The sequence below is a fragment of the Crinia signifera genome, chromosome 1, assembly GCF_055691185.1.
Source record: "Crinia signifera chromosome 1, ASM5569118v1, whole genome shotgun sequence".
Lineage (NCBI taxonomy): Eukaryota > Metazoa > Chordata > Amphibia > Anura > Myobatrachidae > Crinia > Crinia signifera.
In genome coordinates, this window is record NC_139217.1 from 442420676 (window position 1) to 442439031 (window position 18356).

The 18356-nt window shown below is 50.7% G+C and overlaps 1 protein-coding gene and 1 long non-coding RNA gene across 2 annotated transcripts in view; one reads left to right on the forward strand and one right to left on the reverse strand.

Moving 5' to 3' along the window:
• The window catches only part of ITGA1 (integrin subunit alpha 1), a 138024-nt gene that overhangs the window by 69166 nt on the left and 50502 nt on the right, over positions 1–18356 (reverse strand). The window contains exon 8 of the mRNA XM_083153847.1: positions 7745–7895. Within this exon, the coding sequence (XP_083009973.1) occupies positions 7745–7895 (151 nt within the window). The remainder of the gene's footprint in view (positions 1–7744; positions 7896–18356) is intronic.
• The window catches only part of LOC146020608 (uncharacterized), a 101368-nt gene that overhangs the window by 10082 nt on the left and 72930 nt on the right, over positions 1–18356 (forward strand). The gene's annotated exons all lie outside the window — the stretch shown is intronic.

Sequence of the window (18356 nt, forward strand, 5' to 3'; positions counted from 1 at the left end):
CAGGGCTCTCCTACCTCCAAGTCTGTCTGTTGTTACCTACAGTAGTTTGTTCTATCACTTTCTACAATTGTAAAGCGCAACAGAATCTGCTGCAATATATAAGAAAATGTAAATAAATATATAATAGAGGCAAAAGACAATGTTCACATTTATTAATAATACAGTAAATAAACTACTGTATCTTCCAGTTCTGTGCGGTGTGGCAGAGCTCTAGTATTCTCCTTTGACTATAAACAGGGCCTAATAAAGGGTTTCAGCCATTTCCCCTTCCCTACCACCAATTTTTCCACTCATAGGGGGAGATTCTCCCTTCGCCGCCCATCGCATTTATAATTATCGCATATGTTCTAACACATGCGATAATTATAGCAAAGGACAGCTCTTGCGTTAAGAGCTGTCCTTTGCGGTGAGAGTCGCCAGGTCCCAGCAGGTCCCGGCGGCTCCCCCCTCCCTCACACACCCGGCGCTGCTGCTGCTGCGCCGGGCTCTCCTCCTCCCTGCACCCGGACGAGTATCAGTGCAGGGAGGAGGTCACAGGTCCGGGCAGCACTGCTCTGTGCTGCCCAGACACAGGTGAGGGGGGAGGGGGCGATGCGGGGGGTCGTTGCGGGGTGGCGGTGGGATGCGGTAGAAGCCCATTGGCTTCTATGGGGCATCGCCAGCTTTTTCTGGCGATGCACCCCGCCGCGTTAACCAATGCGGTAAAAACAAATAAATATCATCTTAATGAGGGGAATTTTGTTGGTCTATAAGTAGGGTGGCTACTTCTGTAAGTGCATTATCCACATTTTGCATGCAAATAGCACTGACTCCCTATACACTAGTAGCTACCAGTGGTTCCCAAACTGTCTGCTGTGGCTCAGCACCTGTCTCCATGGCAGCCTCCAGGCTGCTTAGTCCCCTGAGCTCCCCATCTAGCAGTAGGTGGTCCCCAGCTTCTCCCCGCTTCTTTGCTGAGATGGAAGCCCGCGCGCCAAGCATAGTGAGCACTCCGCGCTGTGAGGAGAGTATAACAGGATGGTGCCATTACCCGAAGAGCGTCCTGAGCTTCGGCAGGGCCGGCAATAGAGGGGCGCTGTGGATACAGCTGTCCCGGGCCCCATCCTCTGGAAGGGCCAGGGCAGCTCAATTTGACTGTCTCTGCTGTGTTGTGCTCAGTGCAATGAACCAAGCAGGTCCCGGAGCGCAGGCTTATTCAACCCAGGATGCCGGCGGCCAATTAAAATGCTGCACCAGCTTTTGAGACAATCAGAGCTCACATACCAGCAGCCAATCAGAGCGGCTGCCGGTACGTGTGCTCTGATCGGCTCATCAGCCGGTGCTGCATTTTAATTGGCCGTCGTCGTCCTGGGTTGTCGAAGCCTGTGCTCCGGGACCTCCAGGCTGCAGCTCAGCGGAAGAGGAGATGGGGGAGCAGGAGCCGGGTTACGGTAAGTCAAGTGAGGAGGGCCCGGGGCCCGGACTGGAAATCAGTCCCGGGCCCCAAAATTCCTGATGGCAGCCCTGAGCCTCGCTACTACCCAGCGGGGGGAGCTGTCAATCACTGCCGGAGGGATAGTTCCCTGCACACAGCACCGCAACACTAGCCCAGCTGTTCAGCCCTCACAGATCCACCAGCTTCAGGCCTGCTATAGAGACCTCCAACCATCCTCCAGCTACAGGATAATGATAAATACGGTACCTGCACCATACACTGTGTACACCTGACTGTTATGGGTGCCGCAAAAAAATATTCTGATACTCTAGAGCAGCGGTGGCCAACCCGCGGCTCGCGAGCCGCATGCGGCTCGCCACGCTGTAAATTGCGGCTCCAGCCTCCCGTCTGCAAAGCGAGGTTTTGAATTTGGCACCAATTCGGCTGCCAAATTCAAAACGCCGCATCGGCGGCCATTAGGAAATGACCGCGGCGAGCCAATCAGCGCTCGCCGCGCCGTTTCCGCCCTGCCCCCGGCGTCTGACATCAGACGCCAGCGGGAGGGCGAAAAGTCTTCTCCACGCCGGCGAAGCGCAGGAGCGCTCCAGAAGACGCGAGAAGCCGCCGGAGGATGGCGCAGAAGACGGCGGCGGGGAGAAGAGTTCCGGCGCCGCAGAAGACGCCGGGATCAAGACAGAAGATCTCCGGCGCCTTCTGCAAGAAAAAAGAAGATGGCTCCCGGAGAGGCCAGCGGGGGTGGGAAGCAAAAGAGCTGACGAAGCTCCCCACAGCGGCCTCTCCCAACACCAGGTAGGGGTGTTTGGCCTCCTACCCTCCATCCACCCTAGACCACCGGGTGTCGGGCACTAGGCCCGTGGGCAAATTCAGGCCCTTCTGGCCTGTGTGCGCATTAGTCGGGCCCTCTTGGCCCGTGGCTCATTTGTTTGTTGGGCCCTCCTGGCCCTCTAGGTGGGCCCTTTAGTTAGGAAGCTGGGCCCTCCAGCATAGGTGTTGCACTGTGGGCAACACCTGTGCTGGAGGGCCCAGGTTCCTAACTGTGGGGTCATATGACGTTTGGCACTGTGGGGGGCATATGTTTGGCACTTTGAGGGGCATATGATGTTTGGCACTTTGAGGGGCATATGATGTTTGGCACTTTGAGGGGCATGTGATGTTTGGCACTTTGAGGGGCATGTGATGTTTGGCACTGTGGGGGGCATGTGATGTTTGGCACTGTGGGGGGCATGTGATGTTTGGCACTGTGGGGGGCATGTGATGTTTGGCACTGTGGGGGGCATATGATGTTTGGCACTGTGGTGGGCATATCTGGCACTGGGGGCATAAAGTTTTGTCATGTGGCCACTCTCCTTGTGTCATATGACCACGCCCCTGACCACTCCCCCGATCACGCCCCTTTTTGGCGCGCGCGCCTTCGACGCGCGCATGATGTTGGCTCTTTGGCTTGACGACTGATATTTTTCGGCTCTTTACCTCTGACCGGTTGGCCACCCCTGCTCTAGAGTGCTTTAATTTAAAAAGTTAGTCCGATTTGGGCTGATTTGACCGGGTCCTGAGAAATAGTCCCAAATCTGATGTGTTTGACAACCGTTCAGATGTGCTGTCCCATCCACATGCGCAGGGGCGGATTGGCCCACCGGGAAACCGGGTATTTTCCCGGTGGGCCGGCTGATTTAACTTCAAATGCGGCCGCACATCCTCCCCGCTGGGCCGCGGACCGCAATCTATGCGGTTAGCGGCCGCGGCCGCAGCTCTATGTATGCCCTCACTAAACATGGCCGCCCGCAGCCAGCCCTGGCTCCCCAAACTTAAAATGGCCGCGGGAGGGCTGGTGCGCATGCACACAGCCTCTCCCGCGGTACTCGGAGTCGGAGGAAGTGGCCGGCTGAAGACGCCGGCTGCCGGCTGGTGACGTGATCCCCAGCAGGCAGCATGCAGCGCACAGGACTGGGGATCCGTCTGATGGGCGGCGCTGGGCAGCGCTGAAAAGCAGAAGATTACGCAGCAGCTGAGCACACAGTCAGTAATGTATTAAAATCAATGATAATAGTCTGTCTGCTGTGCCGTTTCTATATGTATATTTATTTATATGTGTGTGTATAAATATATATGTGTGTGTGCGTGTGTGTGTGTGTATAAATATATATGTGTGTGTGTTTGTGTGTGTATATATGTGTGTGCACATATATATACACAGGGGAGGGGGTGCGGGGGGGGGAGGGGCACAAGGACGCACTGCTGTCTGTTATGGCAATAATCGTAAGCCTTCACCCATTAACCCATTCCTTTCCAATCCAATATTAATTCACCCTACCAGCACTCATTAACACAGCATCTTTTCACCTGGGAAACCTATTAACCCCCCTCACCTGCACACACAAACACATTCAGTACTGATTAACCAGTTAATTGTATAATGGGCATCATGTGCATGTGGCATATGTATAATGGGCATCCTGTGTGTGGCATATGTTTAATGGAGCATCACGGTGTGCGGAATATGTACAATGGAGCATCACGGTGTGTGGTATATGTATAATGGAGCATCACGGTGTGCAGCATATGTATAATGGGCATCATGTGCGTGTGGCATATGTATAATGGGCACCCTGTGTGTGGCATATGTATAATGGAGCATCACGGTGTGCGGCATATGTATAATGGAGCATCACGGTGTGTGGCATATGTATAATGAGCATCACGGTGTGTGGCATATGTATAATGGAGCATCACGGTGTGTGACATATGTATAATGGGTATCACGGTGTGTGGCATATGTATAATGGGCATCACGGTGTGTGTGGTATATGTATAATGGAGCATCACGGTGTGCAGCATATGTATAATGGGCATCAGGGTGTGCAGCATATGTATAATGGGCATCATGTGCGTGTGGCATATGTATAATGGGCATCCTGTGTGTGGCATATGTATAATGGAGCATCACGGTGTGCGGCATATGTATAATGGAGCATCACGGTGTGTGGCATATGTATAATGAGCATCACAGTGTGTGGCATATGTATAATGGAGCATCACGGTGTGTGACATATGTATAATGGGCATCACGGTGTGTGTGGTATATGTATAATGGGCATCAGGGTGTGCAGCATATGTATAATGGAGCATCACGGTGTGTGACATATGTATAATGGAGCATCACGGTGTGTGACATATGTATAATGGGCATCACGGTGTGTGCAGCATATGTATAATGGGCATCAGGGTGTGCAGCATATGTATAATGGGCATCATGTGCGTGTGGCATATGTATAACGGGCATCCTGTGTGCGGCATATGTATAATGGAGCATCACGGTGTGTGGCATATGTATAATGGGCATCACGGTGTGTGGCATATGTATAATGGGCATCACGGTGTGAGGCATATGTATAATGGGCATCAGGGTGTGCAGCATATGTATAATGGGCATCAGGGTGTGCAGCATATGTATAATGGGCATCAGGGTGTACAGCATATGTATAATGGGCATCACATTGTGCAGCATATGTATACCGGAGCATCACGGTGTGTGGCATATGTATAATGGAGCATCACGGTGTGTGGCATATGTATAACGGAGCATCACGGTGTATGGCATATGTGTAATGGAGCATCACGGTGTGGGGCATATGTATAATGGGCATCACGGTGTGGCATATGTATAATGGGCATCACAGTGTGGCATATGTATAATGGGCATCACATTGTGCAGCATATGTATAATGGAGCATAACGGTGTGTGGCACATGTATAATGGAGCATCACGGTGTGGGGCATATGTGTAATGGGCATCACGGTGCGGGGCATATGTATAATGGAGCATCACGTTGTGGGGCATATGTATAATGGAGCATCACGTTGTGGGGCATATGTATAATGGGCATCACAGTGTGTGGCATATGTATAATGGGCAGGTGTGGGGCATATGTATAACGGAGCATCACGGTGTATGGCATATGTGTAATGGGCATCAGGGTGCGGGGCATATGTATAATGGAGCATCACGTTGTGGGGCATATGTATAATGGAGCATCATGTTGTGGGGCATATGTATAATGGGCATCACAGTGTGTGGCATATGTATAATGGAGCATCATGTTGTGGGGCATATGTATAATAAGCATCGTCTGTGGCAAATGTATAATGGGCATCACGGACTGCACTATTGGGGTCATATGTGTATCTGGCACTATTGGGGTCATATGTGTATCTGGCACTTTTGGGGGCATATGTGTATCTGGCACTGCACTATTGGAGGCATATGTGTATCACACCCCCATGTAGCCTCGCAGGAGTTCCATGGTAGTAGGTGAACGCTCTAATTTTGGGCGCAGAGCCTCTTCTCTTCTGCCTCCAGTGTTGGGAGGTAGGTTTGGGACATATTGGACATTGCAGTGCGTGGCATAATGTGTCAGGGGCATTACGGTGTGTGGCATAATGTGAAAAGGGCATTTTTGGATATTATGCAGATTTTTTTTTATTTTAGTAGCTTTTCGGGTGGTTTATTTTGTTGCGAGTAGCTCCCGCACCAAAAAAGGTTGGAGACCACTGTCCTATAGTAACCTGCGGGCTACCTTTTTGCAAACTGAGCATGTGCAGTGTGTGGCAGGGACCCAAACCAGGAAGTAGTGTTTCCCCTATTCAAGGATGGTAATGGGTAACCATGGCTATGTAACACTGACAGAGCCAATCTGCCCCTGTCAGAGAGAGCTACTAGCCATGCCCCCACAGCATCAAAAATGGCGTGTGACCTCGTTGAAATAGGCCACACCCCCATATCACTAGGCCACGCCTCCGAAAAAATTTGGACACGCCTACGGCGCGCAAAAGGTACCCGCCCCCCGGGCTGCTTCAAATTATTTCCCGGGCTGCTTTTAATCCCCAATCCGCCCCTGCACATGCGATCATGCCGCAAGCGAAGGTCACGCACAGCTCAAGGTGGTGTCGGATGTCCATACACTGCTGATAAATCGCAGTAGTGTACTGTATGGCCAGCTTAAATGACAGCCACATTCGCATCACAGTTCTATAAGCGGATAGTCTGTGCATGGTATAATGACAGGTTTATAGCAAAGGGTGTTTTCTATTTATCCCCATGTGTGCTGCTAGACAACAACTCAGTGACAGCAGTTGCTTTATCACCACTGAATTACAAGTGTATATTTTTTAATTAATTACTCAATACATCTATTCGTTTGATAATGTGTCAGTAGTTCTCCATTTTAATTCTCAGTAAAACGACTAATTGTTGGAAAATATTTAAGTAGTTCTCCTTTTAATTCTCAATAAATATACGGTATTATAGTGTTGGAGTGTCTGCATAGTTCTCATGTAATACTGTGATCGCAGTTGGGTGAAAGCCAGGGAGTGACACAATCAGAGCACAGACACTTCTTAAACAAATATAAAATTAAAATGATCTGGCCTACACATACTGTAGTGGGGGAAATTGACTAAGAATACAAATACGACTCAGTCATATTCGTATTTTTAATATGAATGAATATGACTGGCTAAAATAATAAATTAACAAAAAATGGCATGGCGTTCCCCAGATTCCCAGAAATTGCCTTCTGGGAATCCAGGCAGCGATTGGCTGTCCGGGGCGATGCCTTTATAATCCATTGCTAGGTGCTTCACTGCTGCAGCCATGATTACAGCCCCTGAGCCTTGCAGAACCTTGGGGCCCATCATGAGGTTGACCCCCCCTGAGTCCTCTTTGACCCCCCCTGTTACCTTCTCTGCATTGAGCGCATCATCTAGTGTAGTGGTTCCCAACCCTGGTCCTCCAGAACCCCAACAGTGCACGTTTTCCAGGTCTCCACACAGAATCATGTGACATAATTAGCTCCACCTGCGGATCATTTAAAGTGTGTCTGAATAAGGAGTGCATCTGCTGGGTGACCTGGAAAATGTGCACTGTTGGGGTTACTTGAGGACCAGGGTTGGGAGCCACTGATCTAGTGTGTATGGGGCTTATCTCTCTGCCCGACCTGTAGTGCAGCATGGTTTTGTACAGTTGCTTGCTTATTAGTTTTACTTGCAAACATCAATCAGACCGATACATATGGAGCCACCTTGTTCATCCCGCCATGTTTTTTCAGCCTCCGCTTGCCATTTGGTCAAGAATGGGACGCGTGTGTGAGATGCTTGCGCGCCCCATTCATGCGCGTGCCCGCGGGATGAACAAAGGTGGCTGCATCTGTAGATAGATACTGTAGATAGATGGTTATATTTTTCTTTATCATGTTCTTAAAGTATTATGGTATGTTTGTTTGTCCTTTTGTTCTGACGAGAGCCAATACTCACAGCAATTGCGTACTTTTCTATGCCTTCGTCTTCACATTTGTCATTGACACTTTGCAGTCGGTAATTATCATGAGACTCCCCATCCGTTACAACCACCATGACTTTCTTTACTCCTCTCCGTGCGCCTCTTGCTTCACTAAAAGCCTCTTCCCTGGAATATACAAGAAAAGCCAGAAACAGTTAGATGCAGTGGCGGAACTTGTGGGTTGTCAGCCAAGGTGCAAAAATATAATTTAGGCCCCCCTCTTCCACCCCAACCTAAGTTTACAATATGCAACACGGCAGTGGGTGACAGGGAGAGACAGATGGTGACAGGAAGAGGCAGAGGGTGGCAGGGGGAGGAAGGGTGTGTGTGCCTGGGGAGGGGGGGATTCAAACACTTTCAAACCCCTGCTCTCCCTCTTCTCATCCTCCACCCCCTCTTCTTCTCTGCTGCCCTTCACATCTTCTAACCCCACTCATCTCCCCTACCACCCCTCCCATCCTCTACTCCCCCTCTCTCCTCCACTACCCCCTCTACCCTGCCCCTCTCCTCCTCTGCTGCCCCTCACCTCCTCTACCTCCCCTCACCTATGCCCTTCTCTCCTCCTCTACTCCTCCTCTGTCGCCCCTCTGCATTTCTCCCAACATGACACTCTCCAGGCGGGACACATTGCTCTGCTCCTGCACTTCTCTCTTAATTTACAATTGTCATTACCTGTGTTGAAACACATTTCTTAGCAATTTACCTGTTCAACACAGGTGATGGCAATCATACATTAAGTAGAAAGTCCAGGAGCAGAGCATAGTGTCCCTCCTGGAGAGGGTCATGTTGGGAGGTATGCCTCCCTCCTCCTCCACCAGCTCTCTACTCATCTACCCCCATCTTATCCTTTACCCACCTCTCCTCTACACCTACCCCTCCTCTACTGCTTTTCCTCCTCTACCCCCCTCCTGTACTCCACTCTCTGATTGCGGAGGGGGGGGGGGGGGGGGGGGCTTTCAAAATTTTGCTACGGAGCCCTCACAGCACTAGCTATGCCCCTGCACAGATCATACATACTAAGACACATGCATCATACAGCACTTACCAAGAGAGGACAGGAGGAGATCCCTGAGTGCTGGAGGCCATGTGAGCCGAGCTGCTGCTGCTACAGGGGCTGCACGTGCTCAGTAGCTCCCCCTGCTGGTGTGCCTGTATTCTGTAGTCACTGCAAAGAGCTTTACTGGCTCCAGATCTCTCTGCATCAGTCTGCTCAGGGGGGGCCTCAGAGATGGGGGGGGGGGGCAGGGGGTACATACCCCCTGGGCCCCTCCCTTAATCTGACTCTAACCCAGCCCCTGTTGGGTTTCGGATTATTAGGATGCATCTGTCAGTCTTCTGACTGCTGGCATCCAGACCGCCAGCCATTCCTAAAGCCCGCCATCCATATGTATTCCAGCATGACAACAGGGTTACTCTTATCTGCCAGATGTTTATATTAAATACTGTACATGTCAGTATATATTTTTTTAGAAGTGTATCATCAGAATTTCTGCTAAATTATCAACTCATTGCTTCCTCTGTTTCTGTCTGCTCAAACAAATATATATATATATATATATATATATATATATATACATATATATACACACAGTATATATAGATAATATCCGGAAACAGTCACAACCACATCCTCGTTTACAGTAACAGGCACTGTTGGCATTTTGTCTGGTCTTACAGGGTAGGTAACCACCCAATTTCAGGGACAAATGGACAGTCTGCTGTATGCCATTTTTTCTGTTGTATTTTGAGGGCGATTCTGGTTGGTTTGCGAAAGCAGATGTAACATGTGCAGAGAGAGTTACATTTGGGTGTTATTTTGTTTCTGTGCAGAGTAAATAATGGCTGCTTTATACTTACACTGCAATATAGATATCACATACCCTCCAACATGACCCATTCCATTAGGTACAAAATGCACTGTTGCTGGACTTTTTTGTAAGTGACAGTTTCACACTTGCAAAAATATCCCGGGTTTTTGCACATGAACACGCATCAACCCGGGATTTAGCTCAGTGTGAAAGGGTCTTGTCACCGCATCCCGTGTTCAGCATTCTGGGATTTCTACCCAGGTTCTTCTGACCTGGGTAGATTCTGGAATCGACACTGGATGCGGTGAGTGTGAACTGGTATTCCGGGTCAGTGTGACCCAGATCCCGTTCACTGCAGTGAAATTGGGCCGCTGGGAGGTGCTGATACCTCCCAGCGCCTCCCCGGCCAAGCCTCCAGATGACGCCACTTCATTCCGGGTCGGGTGGCCAGTGTGAAAGCACTTGCAAGCCGGGTCGCACCCGGAACTTAGAACCCGGCTTGCGACCCGGCTTGCAAGTGTGAAAGGGGTATTACAGAGGTGGGGCTGCAGCACAGTCCAATATTCAAAAAGGGGAGCCACACCTACCGTCACCCCAAACTTCACTGTCCTGTACTCACTGACAGTTGATGTGACCACCCCTTTTTGAATATTGGACTGTGCTGGAGTCCCACCTCTGTAACTGCCACTGGCAGGGAAGTCCAGGAACAGAGCATTTTGTACCTAATGGAACGGGTCATGTTGGAGGGTATGATATCAGTTTGAAAACTCCCCATCCAAATGTAACTTTCTCTGCACATGTTACATCTGCCCCACCTGCAGTGCACATGGTTTTGTCCGTTAAAGAAGGAGTTTGATTTTACAATCCAACCGGAATCACCCCCTTTGTTTGTTTCCCCACTGGGCATGTTCCGGGGCCTATTGCATTCTACAGCAATCCAACGTTGTCTGCAACTCAGTCACATCTCCAAAACTGAATGGGCTTAACTGGGTGGTGGAGGAGTATTTTCAAGTAGACTGAGTTCCATTTGGTCATGCCCATGGAATGTGTAGATTTGAGTATACACATACTGCCGAACTGCCTCGTTTTTGTGGACAGTTCCACCGTCCCATCATGGGACACAGTGTCCCACTGGGTGGAGAACTTGGTGGAGAGCACTCGTACTGTACACTGCACAGCATAGTAGCAAGTGCATAGATGCTATGCGCATATACACAGCACTATCACAGTGCAGGGAAAGCCTGGGTACAGCCCGGCGGTATCTCTGGGAGTGCTGAGCCTCCCACCATGGTGATGGAAACTGGGTTGGTGTTCATGAGATCCAAGCACCACACACACACACACACCCACACACTTTTCTGACACACAGCACAATCCACCATCTGAGCTGTGGGTACAGGGCAGAGCTCATTCAGGAAACCAACCCAGGTGAGTCTCCACAGGAAAGAGCAGATGTGGAGCTGAAAATGGGTCTCTGTCTGTGGACCACAATAAGTCAGGCATACAGGATGCAGAACTAAAGTCATCAGTCATTTGCAACCATATCGGAATAGCATCCACTCCTGAATCAGGCCTAATATGTACGCCCTATTCCAGTGGCATAAGTTCATCCCAGTCTCCCGGGGACACCAATATATATTGGTGTCGCCCCCCCCCCCCACAAACAATATATATTTATATATATCTATATATACTGTATAGAGAGAGAGAGCGACAGCTCATATTTCAGAACAGCCACAGAAGCAATATTGGCAGCTTCCATTGAACTAATTTACTTGCAGAGGAAGAGAGGTGCCCCCTCGGGAGCAGAAGCCCGGTGGCAGATGACTCCTTTGCCTCCCAGAGTTCTGCCTCTGCCCTATCCTGTTCCCGAGAGACCCAAGGAGCTAGCAGGAATTTCTATTAGTATAATATTACTATTAGCTACTTTCAGCCAGCACTGCAATGTCTTTAACTAGTAAATCCTATCACCAACACGGTCTTAAAAGTCAGCATTCCCGCATTTCCAGCTGGTGCTCTTTATAGTGGGCTGACAAGAAGCAGACCTGAGCTGTTACTTCTGTTTTACTTGAACTACTCTTCATTTGGTATTTCATTAAATGAATCATCTTCCCTTAAAGACACTAATGATCCATTATCTGTACTCAGCATTTTATCGCTGCATTACCATTTGTTCTGGAACCTTTTCAATGAAGTGGCGAACGCTTCTGTCTCTTCTATACGCCTGTCATTTTATATAAGGAATAATCATCCTTTCTCTGTAACGCAGTATACTGTACTGTAATTTCCTCCCTCACAATCTCCAGTAGGGTGTGATGAAGGAAAGGACGCACTGTATACTGTACTTTGTTTAAGGAGCTTACTACAGTACTGTATGTCATGGGTCAGTCTGGACTAACTCATCCCGAGATAAATCCAATTAGCTGCCTATGCATTCCATTATGACAGTCCATATAGCGAGCATCGTAATTCACAAGGATCTCATAACCATGTTAAGTTCCATATTTGGATATCTGAGTCGTACGGTTATAAGATCCATTATGTGATATTTACTTTACAGCGCTGCAGTCACGAGAATAGAGGAAATATAGTTACCAGAGTTTGGAATATTTTCCAGTTGAGATGCGCACGTCGGGAAGACTTAGTGGCAGCGACAGATGCTATAGTAACATTACAATGTTCTTGTATCACATGAGCCTGATGTTTAGATGTGTTTTACTTTTGCATACAATTTATACATTCCATAAGGGAAGATGTTTAACATGAGTCACGTAACAAAAGTGAACGGGGCCTGGCTTCACAAGAAATTACATGACAGGGTATTGTCTAATCGCTGTGCCCAATTATCCCCCCACAAATGACATAACTCTCTTGTTGGATAAAATTGGCCACAGCAGCCATCTTTATTGAAACAATACAAAATTAACAATAATCAAAAACATTCCCCACGGAAGGTGGTCCCCGAGGCCCTCAATAAATCAATCCACACCTCTAAGCACTTCCAGGAGTTGTTACCCCCAGCCGATAGCGATTGGCTCGAGGGCACCAATTGTCAACACCCAGTGCTCATTAATTAGCCTCACCCAGGGGAGTCCAGCCCCCTCATGGGGCCCTCCCCGCCGCATAATTAAGCCTCAATGCCACTAACCTCGAGGACCCCCCTCCGCACAGGCCACTGTGACAAAAGACAACCTATCAATAATTCTTCCTAAAAATTATAAAATTAGGGAGGGTGGGTGGGAGCTGTTCAGAAAAATCTCCCAGTGACCCCTATTTCCTGCCTGCACTCTGCTTATATACCCTTACTACACCCCGTTAAGCCCCTCCCCCTATGACCCTCTCCTTAGACACCCCTTCTATGACTGTCCAGCTAGTCAGCTCCCTACAAACCCTGTCAGGGGAGCCTACCCCCAGGCTTTGCCTCCAGTCCGGCTCCTACATGACAGGGTATTGTCTAATCGCTGTGCCCAATTATCCCCCCACAAATGACATAACTCTCTTGTTGGATAAAATTGGCCACAGCAGCCATCTTTATTGAAACAATACAAAATTAACAATAATCAAAAACATTCCCCACGGAAGGTGGTCCCCGAGGCCCTCAATAAATCAATCCACACCTCTAAGCACTTCCAGGAGTTGTTACCCCCAGCCGATAGCGATTGGCTCGAGGGCACCAATTGTCAACACCCAGTGCTCATTAATTAGCCTCACCCAGGGGAGTCCAGCCCCCTCATGGGGCCCTCCCCGCCGCATAATTAAGCCTCAATGCCACTAACCTCGAGGACCCCCCTCCGCCACCAAGCACGGGGTTAAGCCCTTGACCCCGGGCGACCCCCCCACATCCGGAACGCTGTTTCTATCCCTTCCTGTAGTCCCAAGGACCAAACATCGATCCCTACAGCGTTCAAATGCACACCGTCTCCTCTCCAAAAAGCACCGGCACCAGACTCAAGTTCCCTGTGCCTCACCACTACCGCGCCGTTTCTAGCCATAAAACGCCCAATTGCCCTGTTGACTTTTATCCGTGCCTTATTGATCTTGTCAGCCGACCTTGCATCCCTCCAATAACGGCGCGGCACAATATCCGACCAAACTGTGATCACCTCTGGAAACATTGCCCATAAACGTAGGAGATCAAACTTGATATCCCGTATCAACTCCCTAAATGGTCTGCTCCCAAGGTCATTCCCTCCCACGTGCAACAATAATATGTCGGGAGCCCTATCGAGCCGAACAAAACGGTGAAATTCCTGTAACATTCCACTCCATACCATACCGCGCTTCCCCAGCCATCGAACCACTGCCTCCTCTCTATCCAAACCTAGCTGGCGGCCGTTCGGTCTGACATCAGCCCGCAAAGCTCCCCAAAAGACATATGAATGTCCTAAAATCCAAATCAGGCACGGGGGATGCCCTAAAATTAGAAAGAACACAATCAGCCTCAACAATCCCCTAAACGAACATATGAACGAAAACGAGACGATTCCCATCGCCCAATGCGCTTAATCAGCTCATCTCCCAAACCCATCCTAGCAGCCTCAGTTGCGGCCCCGATGCGTAAAGAGTGACCCGCGTATTCCTCCCCCTTGAGGCCCAACGTCCGCAGGACTGCTCTAAACACGCTTGTGAACTGGAACCGTGATAAAAAGGACCCATTCGCATGCATCAGCAAAGGATCCCTTTCTCTGCCCACTCTGACTTCCTTAAATATCCTCAGCCGTGCTACCGGGCACATATCTGAGCCCGGTACAGAGAAGAGAACTACCTTCTTCCCCCTCCCTAATTGATCCGTCTTAGACCTCCTCACCACTAGCTCCACCCTATCCGAGTATAAATCCACATCCTCCCCTAACAAACCTCCCGGCCTGGAGACGCTTGGACTCACGAGTTCACCAATCCGCAGTGCCCCGAAGAAGGCAAGCGAAAAGGCTACCCCGAACAACCTTTCCTCGAAATTGGAACTACAGACCTCACCCAACTTCCTGCCCATATTCTGCAACAACTGGAAGGACACCGGCCTTCTCTGATCCTGTACTACATGTCCTTTTCTCCAGCCTTTTAAAGCCTGCGCAATCAGGAAATTCTTTGTGACATCAGGCCTCCCACCTGCACGAAACCCAAAAGCTAAGCCCGCCATACAGCGCGTGATCTTAGCCACTGACCAACCAATCTCCTTACAATGGCCTATGTATAGCAAGACAGCCAACTCGTCATCATCCTCTTTCAAACCTACTACCTCACGCCATTCTAACCAGCTCCGCCATTCCTGATTGTATGCCGACCATGTATTTGGGGCCAAGGATTCCCTGATGAGCTGATCGACTACCCGTCCAGCAGAGCCCAGATCCGACTCGGGAACCCGGTCCCCTCCCTGTCCGCCTCTGGCGCCAACTCCCGGAATCGTTCCCACTGTGAACGAGATAAAGAATCCGCAATGCCGTTAGAGACACCGGGAACGTGCCTAGCCACAACCCACAAATTCAAAGCCAGACATTCCAATACCAACTGCTGCAAAATAGTAACCACCGGCGGTGAAGATGCCGACAATTGACTAATAGCCATGACCACCCCCAACTTATCGCAGTAAAAACAAATCTTCCTATCGCGGAACAGCTCACCCCAAACAACAACTGCAACCAAAATAGGAAACAATTCCAACAATGCTAAATTTTTAACCAAGCCTCTCTGCACCCAAGACTCCGGCCACCGGCCCACACACCAATGTCCCTGGCAATAAGCCCCAAAACCGCCACTCCCAGCGGCGTCTGTGAAAAGGTCTAGCTCTGTAGCCACGCACGTGTCTGACATCCACAACGCCCTGCCATTAAAGGTTTCCAGAAAAGATGCCCACACCCGCAAGTCCCCTTTCAACTCACTACCTAATCTGACAAAATGATGAGGAAGAACCACCCCTGCTGTCGCTGCTGCCAGCCTCCTGCTGAAAATGCGGCCCATCGGCATAATGCGACACGCAAAATTCAACTTACCCAGCAAGGACTGTAATTCCCTCAATCTGATTTTCTTCAACAGCAACGCCCTCCCTACCTCGGCCTTCAAACCCAGTAACTTTTCTTCAGGCAAGCGACACTCCATATTCACAGTATCAATGACAATACCCAAAAAACTGATCACAGTCGCAGGGCCCTCCGTCTTTCCCGGAGCAAGCGGGACCCCAAAGTCTGCCGACACCCTTTCAACAGTCCTCAACAATAAATCACATACACCGGTCCCCCCGGGACCAATACATAAAAAATCATCTAGGTAATGAATAACTGAACTGCACCCAGAGACATCCTTAACCACCCACTCCAAAAAGGAACTAAAGGCCTCAAAATAAGCACACGACAAGGAGCACCCCATCGGTAAACAACGATCAACAAAAAACTCCCCATCCCAACAACATCCCAACAAGCGCAAACTGGTTGGATGAACAGGCAGCAACCGGAATGCCGATTCAATATCAGTCTTTGCCAACATGGCCCCTTTCCCAAACCGCTTCACCCACTTAACGGCCGCATCAAAGGATGTATAAACCACCGAGCAGATGTCGGGGTCAATGCCATCATTGACCGACGCCCCTTTTGGGAAGGATAAATGGTGTATCAGACGAAACTTGTTCGCCTCCTTTTTTGGCACCACCCCCAACGGAGAGACTATCAAATCTGGCCACGGTGCCGCCCTAAACGGTCCAGCCATACGACCCAGCTGCACCTCCTTAAACAGTTTTTCCTGCACCACTTCAGGATGCTCCCTAGCAAACTTCAAATTCCTCCTAAAACTTCCTGACACCTGCACGTCAGAAGGTATCTTAAAACCTTCCCTAAACCCCTCCTCCAACAAGGCGGCTGTCCGCTGGTCAGGATACCTACGCAGATAACCCAGCATCCTTTCCAGCCGAACTGGTGTCGCCCCCTTTTGAACTACTGTCTCGGGACTTCCCTCTGAAGCATTTATTTGCCCCATGGTTCCCTCCACATGATGAACATTCATGCTTGAATTTGCATTTTGCTCCAAACCGGCATGACCCGTCGTTGAAGGCAAAGCAGAGTCCCTTCTGCATGGCCGTCCCGCTTGTGGCCTCTCTCGGCCCCCCCCCCATCCCCACGAAAGGGCTGCCCACTTTTTATGGGGGCCGTTACCTTTAACCATAAAGCAATATCCTTATGATCCCAACGAATGTTGGGGCGAACCGCCTTCCTCTGCCTAAACTGCTCATCATACCTGAGCCAGGACATGCCCCCGTACACACGGTATGCCTCTCCTATCGCATCCATGTAACAGAATAAGCCTGAACAATTGTCAGGTGCCTTCTCCCCAATCACACTAGCTAAAATAGCAAATGCCTGTAACCAATTTGTGAATGACCGCGGTATCAGCCGATACCGCCGCCGTTCCTCCTCCTCCTTTTTTTCCTCCTTGCGGGGCCTATCCAGGTTAAAACGCTCTAAGGGTAGTAATGAAAATATATCCACATATTCCCCTTTCCAAATCTTCTCCCTCACCTCCTGCTTCAGGTGGGCCCCCAATGGCCCCTCAAAACATACATACACCTCCCCTTTCGCAGTGTCACTAAGCCTCCCACTCTCATCCTGCGTCACCACACTGCCCCCTTCAGCCCCTGCCCTGCTGCTGCTTTGCTCCCCACCGGATACCAGCACTACGCTGCTCCCCGGCACCCCACTGCTAACCGGCACCCCACTGCTAACCGGCACCCCACTGCTAACAGGCACACTATTACTGACCGGCACACTAATGCTAGCTGGTGTGCCCGAATTCTGCGGTGCCCATGCTGCCGCCGGGGACGGCCCCGCCCCCCTGCCGCAAACCCACCAGCCAATCTGCAAAACCACTCAATAATTCGGTAAAGCCCCTACTCATTTCCCCCTGGGGGGCTAACCCTCCCCCCCCCTGACTTTGTGCTAAAGCATTAATAGACATAGAGACAGACTCACCAGGCTGCCTGGGGGCTGTGAACCCAGCAGCCGCAGGTCCAGTGTCCTGACGGGTCCCAGATGAAGAAGGACCAGGTATCTCTCCATCGTCTGCTGACGCTGCCATCTCTCTTCTCCTGTCCTCCCGACCTTCAGGTATAGCACCAGCCGGCGTGACCGCGTTGGAGGCGGAGCCAGCTGTGCGTCTCTCGCTCCGTGTACCAGGCCTGCGGTCCGCAGCCTGTACTTCTGCCCCCCTGGCACGACTCACCCCGCGCTGGGCAGCAGCATGCCCCGCATGCCCCGCCGCTCCAGGTCCAGACCCACGTGACGCCGGATCTTCTTGCACGTGGGGGGGGTTCCCCCCGCGCGGAGGGTTCCGCCTGCATGTTGGATTCCTCCCAGACCTGGTCCTGCGGGCGGAAGGTGCCCGGCCCGCAGCCTGGCCTGGAGGGTCCCTGACGGGGCTCCTAGAACGGCGCTGAACCCTGGGGGACACGGATGGGCTGAAGCGCTCCGGAGGCCTGGACCTCCGAGGCCGTGCGCCCGCTGGAGCAGCCTCCTGCGTTGCTGCTCCCAGTCCCCCCAGCAGACCTGACATCTGCTGCTGCAGCCACTCTGTCCCTCTGGTGCCTGCTGCCTCCCTGAGGGCAGCCAGCGCTGCAGATACCTCAGCATCAGCGTTTGGGGAAGCCATGGGAGATGCAGTGCTGCTTAGCTGTTCAGAAAAATCTCCCAGTGACCCCTATTTCCTGCCTGCACTCTGCTTATATACCCTTACTACACCCCGTTAAGCCCCTCCCCCTATGACCCTCTCCTTAGACACCCCTTCTATGACTGTCCAGCTA